The sequence below is a fragment of the Cyprinodon variegatus genome, unplaced genomic scaffold (genome assembly GCF_000732505.1).
Source record: "Cyprinodon variegatus isolate N-32 unplaced genomic scaffold, C_variegatus-1.0 Scaffold52, whole genome shotgun sequence".
Taxonomy (NCBI): domain Eukaryota; kingdom Metazoa; phylum Chordata; class Actinopteri; order Cyprinodontiformes; family Cyprinodontidae; genus Cyprinodon; species Cyprinodon variegatus.
In genome coordinates, this window is record NW_015150505.1 from 1191306 (window position 1) to 1203782 (window position 12477).

The following is a 12477-nucleotide window of genomic DNA, read 5'->3' on the forward strand; positions in this document are numbered from 1 at the left end:
TAGATTTTTTTTATTGTTTACGTAAAGGCTCCTGGGCAGCACAGGTCAGGAGAAATACTTCAGAAAGCTTTGATGGATGTGCTAAAGGTTGTTCCCTTGTGTCTGATCTCACATGGTGAACATTAGCATGAGTTGTAAAAGTGACTCTGTTACCCCTGAAGAAAAACAACAAGATTTATTCATAACCTAATGAGTGTTTGGGCTAAATCACTTAAGGGGTGATAAAGTTACAGGACCGTTTCTGTCCGCCGCTTTAGAAACAACACATTTAGTTGGGACTTTCCTTCAATCTTACATAGCAAGCATCTTTCCAGGGTACATTAACGCTGCGACCTCCCCTAACTCTCAGATGGATCAGCTTTGTAGACTCAAACAAACATCTTCTTATGCAAACAGAGGAGGGAGGCGATCATGTGCTTGATATAATCTATTTATGAAGCAGTGAGACAGTGGTGGTCTCTGTTCTAATCAGCAGAGTTGTCCTCAGCATCATCCTTCCTCTGGACTGTTGTGTATATCTAACTGGGCAGGAGGCTTGGTGCACAGGATGGCCCAGAGCAATGGTTTCAAAGAAAGAGGACACATGCTTACTATTTTCAAAAGCTGATAGCATCACTCACTATATTCATATAGCATAAAATCAGGCTTATGCCTCATGTGGTCAAACCAAAATCAATTTGAAAACCATCCTACTTGTTGAGAGAACCTACAAAATAAGTCAGACTGAAAAAAGTGGACTAAAGTATGTCTTGTTGCACCCTCTCCTGGTCAAAGTGTGTAACTGTATATTCTCAAAGAATGCCTACCTGCATGAAACCTTATTGAATTACTGTTTTTGATAATTTAATGGCAGACCCAACATAAAGTTTACAAAAAAGAATACAGTATTTGTATACAGGACTGTGAACACACACAACCTACAGCAGCCATGATGCACCGAGCCGAGCAGCAAGTTTTAGGGATTCTCATTCAAGATTTTATGGAGCCTAGGCGGAAGTTCAACTAAAGAAACTGCTCGCCTACATCCACCTACGACACAGCCAATCAGCTTTGAACCACTCCTCCATGAAAGCCAATCGGCATCCAAAGCTTATCTTAAAAGGCCTTTGATCTGCAACTTATCTGCTGCCTGGTGCACAGGTGGTGGTTGCGCTTTGTGATTTCATTCAGATCACACCGTTTCAACCCACCTCCAGCCCCTCCTCCATGATCTTAGCTAAAGCCTCGTCAGAGCTCATTACTCAGGACTCTTTCTGCATTCTGCATCTCATTTCAACCGGTCCAGCAGAAGATCGCCCACCGCCATGTTAAGGCCGGGTTCTGCCAGAGGTTTCTTCTAAATGGGGAGTTTTTCCTCTCCACTGTCGCTTCATGCTTGCTCAACATGGATAGGTTCCCGCAACCTGTGTTATCCAAACTGGACATCCATCTTCCAGGTCCCTGAAGCTCTAGTATTAGCTCACGCAATCCACTGGATCTCCCCATAAACCCCAGCAGACCGTCTCTCTAACCAGCAGTCTACAGACTGACCAACTTCATCTATCTCCACTCCACCACCAGTTTCAGGCCTGGGGGGAAACAGCCCTATTCTTTACTCCTGTTCATGCATATCTATCAAAATTCAGTGTTATGTTTCCTAAGGAGGTCTAGGCGCCAAAGACAAAGTAATTGTATCAATACATTTCTTCTAATTGTCTTTTCGCTTCGTGTAAGTTTTTCAGATTGAACTCACCTTTAGCAGGGTAATGAAAGTTGTGTCTGAGTGTTCTCAGCAACACCAGAGGTCTGACAGTTATGCCCCCTGAGTCTAGACAAATAAGTCACCAGCAATAATGTAGCGTTGGTGCACACCACACGGTGAGACAGCTGGTCAGAATGCTTGAGGTTCTAGTAAATCGGCTTGTAGACGCTTGTAGCTCTGCTTCAACAGCAAGGTTTGCCCACGAACACAAGGGCCGACTGAATTTCAAACATGTTTGATTTTCTCCGGTCCTTATCATTCCTGATCGGTAGGTGGTCGTTAAAAGCTACTTGCCCCTCGTTACCTCCTGTGTACTACATGACACAGGACGCACGATGAGGCTGAAACATGGTCCGATCAAAAAATTCTTGCACGACTGGAAAATCGGCCCGAAAAGGGCAAAAAATCGTACAGTGTGTGCCCAGCAATAGACTTTATCTGGTTTGTGTTGTTTTGCTGTGTATCCATCCTGGAGAGAAACATCACCTGGGCTTCTGCCATCACAACCTTCAATTGAAGAATATAGAGTTAGGCCTGTTTTTCTGTGTTTAGTCCTGTTTCTCTCCTACATATAGTTATGGGCTCAGATTTTACTGTAACTAACTGTATGTGCTCTCTTTCATCCCTTTAGGCACAAAAACTGGCTCACGGCTTAATTGTTCCTTTCCTAGACAAAGCATCCTACAAAGTTACAGTAGTTTCCAATAACTTCCCTAACAGAGAAAGTATTTACTTATTATTACTTCTTTAATCCTGTATGTCTGCTTGCTTCTCCAGTAGGCCTCAGCAGAAGGCCGCTTACATTGAGCTTGGTTCTGCCAGAGCTTTCTTCCTGTTAAAAGGGAGTTTTTCCTCTCCACTGTTACTGCATGCATACTCATTAGGGATTGCTGTAGTGTCCAGGACACAATGCAAGCCAATGTCTACTCTCGCCACATGCCCATCCAGGAGAAGAGATTCATACAAATGCTTCTATTTGGACCAACATTTTTATTGGTTAATGTGCATGTCAAGAGTACGGTGGCTGACAGGTGCCAATGCACAGTAAACGATGAAGTGAACAGCAAAAACAGTGTTGTGACTCCAAAACACACAAGCTCAAAAAACAAATTCAAAAGAAAAACGCTGCAAAAAAAAAGAGCTGTAAACAGAGGAAAAACATTCATCTAATGCGAATTGAGCTGTTAACACACATATGATGCAAAATCCAAAATACACAAAATAAAAAAAAAAAAATAGGAATGAAACGACAAAACACTGCAAACAAAGGATGCAGCAAACACAAAAATAATCATGCTGCAGGCAAAAACATAATGCTATGATCACAGAAAGAAAATGATGCAAATGTTCAAAACAACTGCAAACTTGCTCTAAAAAAACATAAATGCTCCAAACCACAACAGGGAGTCAAACAAAGAACTAACCCTATCAGACCAGATTGTTACTTATATTGCTATACATAACTATGCTGTTATTCTGTAACACTGTAAGACCATGTGTTTGACATGAAATTAAAGATAACAAACCTCTCCTTTCATCTTCCATCTTTAAAAAATAATGTTATGTCTGCATTGAAGATAACTTCTTGTTTGTGCTGAGGGTTTGATCCAATTAAGTTGTTCTTTGTTCAACTTCCTCCAGATTTTTTAGAGCGAGTCTGCAGTGGTTTTTACCATTTGCATCATTCTTTGCTTTGTTTTAGTTGCTGCATCTTTTTTTTTTTTTTTGTTGATTGCAGGTTTTTGTTAGCCTAGTAAACTAGCCCCACTCGCCAGCGGCCAAAATAATTTTTGTCTGCTAGTGGTCTAGCTTCGATCAATGCCCCAGGCCCTAGAACTGGCGGGCCAATCACAACGCAGAGATGTGTTTTGAATTTCTGGATGCAGGGTTTTGAGGGCGGGACGACAAAGCTGCACGACGCTGTAGAAAGCACAAGGAAGATGGCAACAACCATTGAACAGTTCTCGTTTGACTCAGCTTTGGAATCAGTTTTGGAAGGATTAGATTTGGGGTTTTTGTTGAAACGTGAGCAGGAAGAGGCTCTACGCTCATTCATTTTTAGGAAGGACGTATTCGCCGTTTTACCAACAGGATGTTTGTTTACACTCCCCCACCAGCTTTCAGTCGCGCTTACTACGTCACAGTCAGTTGCGCTCATTGGTCAGAGCGTTGGCCAATAGGCACAGACATGGTTTAAAAGACAACAGGTTGTTCTCATCAACAATCTTCTGATGTCTCATTCATCAGGGCCAGACTAAATTACACATTTAATCTCACATTTAGTGCGGTTTATCATCTTAGAGTTTTGCTTCTATTTTTAGTAAGTAAAATAGTTTTTGTTTGCATTGATTTTCTGTTGCATTTCTTTTTTGACTTTGCTTTTGACTTTGCATCATATGTGTGTTTGCAGCTCATTTCGCCATTTGCTGCACGTTTTCACCTGTATGCCTCTCATTTCTTTATTTTCAGTGCTTCCTCCCAGACCACTGTAAAAGAGCGATAAAACGCATTTTTAAAAGAAAATGAGAAAACAGCAAATTTTCTCTCAGTCCTTCTTCTGATTGAAATGATTTTTTCTTTTTTTATTTCTGGGTTGCATTTTTTCCCCAAATTTCCAGTAATAAAATGCATTGTTTGCTTGTAACAATAATGGATCAAAATTCACTACATAGTCCTTGTGAACACAGAAATCTCCATAAAGAATTAAACCAAAAAAAGTGGTTGATTGACAATAAGGCAAGTGGTGCCACCATGTGGTTATATGCTGTATTACAATGTTAACATTAGTGAGGTTCTTTATTTTAAGCTATAGCAAAGTTTTTGGTGGAATTGTTGTAAAAATAACTGAATTCAATCTCATAACAACGATGCATGTTTGAAAACTAGACTCACAGTCAAACAGCTATAATCCTTTTCAAAGCTCTTCCTCAAAACAAGGAATCTTAAAGTCCAGAGATTGTCCTTGTTATGAAATAGTCACGCTACAATTTCAGGTTTCGGTCTCTAAATGATAAAATAAATCAAGCAGTTTATCTGTGTTGGAATTAGATGTGTTCATCCCCTAGGAAAACCTTGTGGACTGTAGCCTTTATTCATCCAGCATTGAGGAGTATGCTCCAGAGTAATGACAAAGAAACCACTTAAATTACATAAACTTTAATTTAGTCATTAGAAGTAAAAAAAATACACAGTTGTAGAAACAATTCTCTAATTTTACATTGTAATATTTAATAGTTTGGCAAATGAAATAAAGGTTCGTTAGGTATGAAATTCTGCTCACCATGATGCTCCCCAACCGAAGCTCTAAAGATTTATCCTAACGTTAAACGTTTTTAAAAAAAAATGTTAATATGTTTTCATGATTTTATCTGAGATCCTTCAGTTAAAAAAAACACTTTTACTTCAGAGGGATTTTGGATCCTGGTTAGGTTTAGATCAGTGCAAGAACCCAGGTGGTTTCAAAGGCTTCATCAGAATACTGTACGTCAAATTGTAGCTCCTAGCTCCTGTTCCTAGCGCCTATGATAGGCGCTAGGCGGCCTATCCCTTCACCTTTCACAAGATCAACAGTAAAAAGACTATCCAGGAGAACCACGATGCTCTGGAATGCTGTTCAGAATCCAAACAGTTTTAAGCCTTACAGACATCATTATAAGGCACACATACATGAAAGACACTGGTCAGATTTGGACTACAGCGTTCTGAAAAAGAACTACAAAAAAATTAAGTTGCACAAATACAGTGAACAGATGAAGCTCATCTAAAGCATTCAGTACTCTCCCAATACACACAATGCATGTGAAGAAATTATGCATTTCTTTACATAATAATTTACTTATTATGCTGACTTATGTCCTTAATGATCTGAGGTATTCGGATCGAGCCAAAAGCGGCAAATGGTGTTGTTCCCTTTTGTTGTTTTTTTTTGTTTTCATTCTACTTCAGTGCATAATTACTTATGTATTTTTGTCCATTCAGAAAAGTACCTAAGCTCCTTCTGTCAGTAAACATGGTGAGGGTTTTCCTGCTCAAACATCTAATATGGTACCTTTAAGAATTATTAGCAAAAGCTTTGTTCCCACCAGACTAAAGCCGCACAACATGAAAAAAAGTACCCACACCCTGTATGGTCTATGCAGGGTCTTATGAGGTATATCAAGAATATTGAAGCTTGAGTGGTTGTGAAATTCGAAGGAGGATTGGACACATCTTAGGGCTGCAGCATCATTGCAGCCACATCTCAGCGGCTGCCTAAAGGGTCGGTTATCCTCCTGCAGCAGTGTGTCGCAGTGAGCTTGTTGCAGATATATTTTTGATTTAAACCCGATATTGAAGCATGGTCTGCGCTATGTTATTCCACACCACAACACAAGAAGGACAATCACCAACTAGCTGTGGGTCTAGATATGGTGGTGAGGAAACGTAAGGGGCAAGTTTGTGTGACAACGGAGGTACATGAGGGCGAAAAATAGCGGGGATCCAGGTGGAAAAAGGGTCCCAGTGTTCCCGCACACCTCGCTCTTCTAGCTGGTCCATCTTCACGAGTCATTTCCACAATGTTGGTCATACAAACAAAATAAGCCAGTAAGGTACCAAACAGGAAATATGCATTGTGTAGAGCGGATGTAGATTTGAACAATCAGAGGCCTCCTGTCTGCGGTTACCTACAATTTGGGAGAGGTGCAGCAGTGTCAGTGGAAGGGGCGGGGGCCCATTTGCGTTCACTGCGACACACATGCAGACGAACTGGTTTCTGAGTATAAACCAGCCTTAAATCCCAGATTTTAAATCTACAGCTGCAGTCGATATGCCCATTGTTTTCTGCTCCTAATCTGACTGGAACCCAGAGAATGTTGCCAAAGAAGCCCTTTGCACCTAGATATGGCTATCTGCTGGACTCCCAGCTAATGACGTGCACACAACTCCAAATTGTGCATAGGTATGTTACACTGAGTGCAATCATGTTTTTCAGGCTGCAGTCGAATGCAAACTGCCCCATCATGCAGACTATGATGGGGCCTTAATCCAGTATTAAGAGAACATTAAAAAAGGACAGTACTGTGCCAGTAGAGATTTAATCACTGAACATATTTAACACTTTATAAGCATTTTATTAGGGGTGACTATAACTAAAATGTCCTCTCTATGATTAGCTTAATGGTACAGGAAATCTATGATTATATATCCTCCTTTCATGTAAGAGAAAACATAAATAAGTTATCGCAGGTACTGTCTAAAGAATCCCTGAAGTATTTTTAAAGAATGATAGTGCGCGGAATGAGCTGATTCAACAGCCATTAAACTTCATATAGGGATTGGACCCACTGAGCCCCTTCAGGTCCCCACTACTTCATAGGTGGTGCTGGCGCTGTTCTCTCTGGTCTCATAAGCAGCTTGTTCCTCCGCCTCCAGCCTTCTGTAACGTGTGTTAAAGAAGATGAGGAAGCAGCAGGTGAAAATGGTGGAAAGCCCTGCCATCACCATCATGGGCACTGAGGAGAGGAAGAGCACACTTTCAACACATTTTAATTCAGATTTTAATCAAGCAAGGAAAAAAATAGGCTTAAGTGGCTTAAATTTATTCTTAAATGCACATTCAGTGTGTTCTTATTTATCAGGTATCTGTTAGACAAACAACACCTGATATCTGCAAAACATCTGTTCATCAATATTCTCCGCTGAGCTTTCAGAATCTTGGCAGACCAGTTCTCCTGGAAGATGGAAGAGCTGCTGCCTTTACTCTATTTCAATCCCGTCTCTGCAGAGGTGGGCAGTAACTAGCTTTACTCGTTTGAGTAGCAATTTAAAAAAATACACTTATGAGTAGTTTTACTGCACTGTACTTTTAACTTTAATATTATTATGAAGTATTGCAAATGTTGAGTAGAACTTCTACCTATGCTAAACATTGTGATTAACAGGAGTGAATAAAGAACTGAATTATTTTAAACAAAATGAGCTAAAGAGACCGACCCTTACAGTTTATGTTGAAGTGAGACTTCTTGTTTCTACAGCAGCTTTGTTATTTTAATTCTATCGGCTGTGCTCATTGGGCCATTTGGAAGTCAAACGAACAACAGTAGATTTTTTTAATGGAAGCACTTTTAAAACTCATGGCTATATTGTTTTCTTCCGATGATCAATTTTCCAATAAAAATAAGTTTAAAGAACATCTAGAGCAGGGATGTCAAAGTCAAATACACGGAGGGCCAAAAAAGCAAATTTGTTACAAGCTGAGGGCCGGACTGGTTAAATGTTTATTAAAACATATTGATTTGAACATAGCCTATTGAACCATAACCTAACACATTGTTTTTTTAAAAACAAAATATTAATATCAACATTATTAATAAATTTTTATTATATCAATAAACTTATTAAGATAAACACATGATGAATAATGAAAGTGCATGCATTATAAACTGAAAATGATCCTACCAATCACTGCTTTCAATTGGAGAAATAAAAAAATTGAAAAATCAAATGAGTTGTATTCACTCTAATGGCTCTTATCTGCATTTTTCAAGTGAAAAATATGAATAAATTAAATAAAATACAAAAATCTATGGCACACAGATAAAACAATACATCCTTCACAGTAAAATCACGTCTTGTACAAAGAAATGTAATAATTTTGTGATGAATCATGGCAGGGGACCCACAATTCAGCCAGGGGTTCTTTAAAAAAGGGATTTATTAAACAAAAAGCAGAGCAATACCAAAAAAAGACTGAAGAATCAAAAAGACTACAGACTACTCGTGTCAGCGGAGATTCATTGAAGCCAAAACAAAGAAGCCTGGATGGAAGGAGGGGGAGCTGATCCTGCAGGTGATAGAGACCGACACGCTGCTGAGCGAGGGGCAGGTGGGATCCGCATGACAGGCACAGAATACCGGGAGGTGAACAGACGGCAGTCAGGGCAGAGGTCTGCTTCTTTAAGCAGCGCTCCGTCTCGTTTAGAGTATCCTGTGGATGTTGTCAGATCCTAGTACAGTAGCTGTGTGATAGCGGTGTGTGATAGCTACTTCTCTGTGTTACATTTATTAGATTCAAGCCCCCCACCATCAATAGATAGCATTAGCATTAGTGGAGCTGCTAACTGGCTGGTAAACAGTAAAGATGGGAGCTGACTTACTGGCCAGAAGGTTTTAAACTTTTAGCTATCACCTTTATATTACCATGTAAGTTTTATATATATAAAAAGATTTATTAAAGAAATTTGTCTGACTGAGTTTGCTCATTTATGTCCCTTCGTTTTTCTAGCCTCCAAAATACCAGAATCTATAGATAGATAGATAGATAGATAGATAGATAGATAGATAGATAGATAGANATAGATAGATAGATAGATTGATTGATTGATTGATTGATTGATTGATTGATTGATGTGACCAACCTTTCCAGCTCAGGACTGCATCTCCACAGGTGGATAGAGGAGCTTCAGTGAGCGGTTTGGTCAAAGCCTGAAGCAGGATGATGTAAACAGCAGACTGAATTTGCCTGCAAGAACAAAATGTTTGAGAAATGAGTCAATTCAGAGAATTACAACACTTACAGCAGGTAATTCAAGAGTGAATAAATAATAAACCTGATGATGTGCAGTTTTGTATCATTTGAAGGACAGACAGCTACAGGAGACCCTTCCTGGCTATAGCTATTGATATCTAAAATTACTTGGTGAAAAGAATCCCTCTGAGTTGCAACATTTCATTCCCTTTGGGATCAATAAAGTATATTTGTGACTTAAATAGAAACAAGTTAAAATCAGTTCAGGTTTTTGAGAAATTAAAGACTTTATAAAATAAAACACTTATATACAATAAATAATAAGAGAAACAAATTCTGATTTCTGTTTCTATGTAAAATTAAAATGTGTTGGGACAGGAACTCCATCCAAGAAAGCTCTGTTGTTCAATTTCTAATGGATTTTTATTCTTCTGGATGGACGTTTTTTAAGTAAGAATGTATTTTTACAAAGTCTTTTCAGATCTTATTATTTTTTAATTTCAGCCCGTTTACTGGTATTTGCCAATTCACTAGTGCCTCCTACTTTGTTGATGTTTTTAAAGGTCCCTTTTCTGTTTATACTGAGACGTCTCCAACAGATGGGTTATCAGTGCCTTTTTTATCATGTTAATGAATGAAGAAAAAACAATACATATCGGGGATCAGTTAGACTGATGAACTGGTTTAGACATCAGCCTTAGAAAACCTGTTGAGGTGTTCAGGTGCATGTCAGGCAGTGATACCCTGAAACAAAGATGAGTCCAGCTGAGGTGGCCTCCCCGACCGGATACGAACACTCCACAGACAGCTCCATAGCCACTGGGTAGATGGCGAAACCAAAAAAGCCAAAGAGAGAACAGACAGCTGCAACTGCGACCTTCTGATCAGGCATCAGACACACCTGAGGTTAAAAAGGACAAGGAAATATCTGAACTGAATCAGCTCTACCAGGATCTCTTTCCAAACTGCTCTTTTCATTTTCTCACCACTGAGAAGGCGATGCACGACAGAGTGGAGAGGCTCAGGCCCATCTTTGTGACCTCGGTGAACCTCCTTGTCTTGTCCACATAGACGCCAACGATGCCGGCACCAACAATCCCAAAGACAATGAAGAGGGCACCGCACAGGCCAGCAAAGTCCTGCAGAGGTCAGAGTTCACTGAACCTAACAGTATTGCTAGATATCGCTTACATGCCAAAGTATTTCAACCCATTGATGACTGGATTTATATACATGTTTATATATTTAGATAAAAAAGTTTTTTTTTAACTTAACTTTAACAAATTAAATTTGAAACTTTCTAAGTATTTTTAAAAATAAATAGAAATGTAGGAATATTATAAATTCGTTACAACATTTAGAATATATACCGTTAGGAACCAGTTGTAACAGAAACTGGAGCTTGCCAAAGGTTCCTAGGTCCACACTAAATGTGTAAAAACTGTTGCTGAGGAAAGCATTCTTGGCTGTGTTCATAACTCAAAGGAGTTTGTTGCATATTTGCTACAATGGGGTTCAAGGGGTTAATATGTTCAACTTTTTAACAATTTGCACAAATTAGCCACAAATTAGTGGAGAGTGCAGCATGTACATGTATGTAACATCATTTTTTGGCATTAATTCTCTATGACTGTGTGGCTAAAATACCACAACCTAAACACACCATTCTCACGGTGGTGGTTTCGCATGAAGGCTTTAATTAGCATGAATGCTGAGGCTGGTCAGAATCAACAGGGAAGATTTCTCTAGTTAAATACAAGATGGAATCAGTGAATGTGGCATTACATGACGCACTTATCAGTTAAAGGTCTACTGTTGTAAATAGTTCACAAGACATAAAAGCAGGTGAGGTCTTGTACATACGTTGGTGTATCCCTTCACACACAGGATCTGCTCCAGCAGCGTAGAGAAGCAGGTGAAGATGGCTATGCCTGAGCCGAAGCACAGCAGAAGGATGAGGTAGGCTCTGTTCTTTAGTAACTGCAGAGGAAGCACAGCAGAAGGATAAAGGTCAGACAGGCCATCAGGATAGATACAGGGCAGGACAACAGCAACCTAACGCAGAGGGAGAATTACCTAATGAATTACCTATGAATTTTGGACATTGATGGCCAAATCTAGATGTTACAGACCCCCTTCCCTCAAGACAGTTTCCCAGCACATACGTACAGTATGGCAGCACCATGGCCCATGTCCAGGGACCAGAGACTGCAGATTGACCAGAAGCCAATGGCTAACTTAAAAACCAACTTGCTGAAAAAAAAAGAGACTGTTTGCAACATTTTCTCTGAGTTTCAGAACTTTCATATGCTGACTGGTGGTGGGAGACCTAAGAGCAGAGGAAGCGCTTCCCTGATATGTACAGTAGCAGCCATTCAAAATGGCCCTTCCCAGTCAAACTCAGGCCGAATGGCAGCCCACTTCCCTGCAACTTCAAGCAGAATCTCCTCCAACTTCCAGCCACTGAAGTGACGCCCTCCTTCTCCTGGGTGTGCATCTTTTTTTATTTCAACTCCAACCTTTCACTGAATTACAGTGTCTGACCAGGAGATGGGGCTTCTCTTTACATCTTAATGTCCCCAAATCATGACAGAAAGAGTATTTTAGTACAAATGTTTATGTTTGAAAAGGAATTGTAGGGGACCAGCTAAGGTGCAGCCAAGGATCAGCTAACAACCAGCTAACGACCAGCCAAGGACCAGCTTACGACCAGCCAAGGACCAGCTAACAACCAGCTAATGACCTGCCAAGGACCAGCTAACAACCAGCCAAGGACCAGCTAACAACCAGCCAAGGACCAGCTAACAACCAGCCAAGGACCAGCTAACAACCAGCCAAGGACCAGCTAACAACCAGCTAATGACCAGCCAAGGACCACCTAACGACCAGCCAAGGACCAGCGAACGACCTGCCTAGGACCAGCTAACAACCAGCCAAGGACCAGCTAACAACCAGCTAATGACCAGCTAAGGACCAGCTAACAACCAGCTAATGACCAGGTAAGGACCAGCTAACGACCTGCCTATGACCAGCTAACAACCAGCCAAGGACCAGCTAACAACCAGCTAATGACCAGCTAAGGACCAGCTAAGGACCAGCTAACGACCTGCCTATGACCAGCTAACAACCAGCCAAGGACCAGCTAACAACCAGCTAATGACCAGCTAAGGACCAGCTAAGGACCAGCTAACGACCTGCCTATGACCAGCTAACAACCAGCCAAGGACCA

The 12477-nt window shown here is 40.4% G+C and overlaps 1 protein-coding gene across 1 annotated transcript in view; it reads right to left on the reverse strand.

Moving 5' to 3' along the window:
* Positions 1 to 6391: 6391 nt before the first annotated feature.
* Positions 6392 to 12477, reverse strand: part of mfsd7 (major facilitator superfamily domain containing 7) — a 20640-nt gene continuing 14554 nt past the window's right edge. The window contains exons 6-10 of the mRNA XM_015371046.1: positions 11112 to 11228; positions 10235 to 10387; positions 9992 to 10149; positions 9139 to 9242; positions 6392 to 7233 (exon numbers count right to left, since the gene is read on the reverse strand). Of these exons, the coding sequence (XP_015226532.1) occupies positions 7076 to 7233; positions 9139 to 9242; positions 9992 to 10149; positions 10235 to 10387; positions 11112 to 11228 (690 nt within the window). The 3' untranslated portion in view covers positions 6392 to 7075. The remainder of the gene's footprint in view (positions 7234 to 9138; positions 9243 to 9991; positions 10150 to 10234; positions 10388 to 11111; positions 11229 to 12477) is intronic.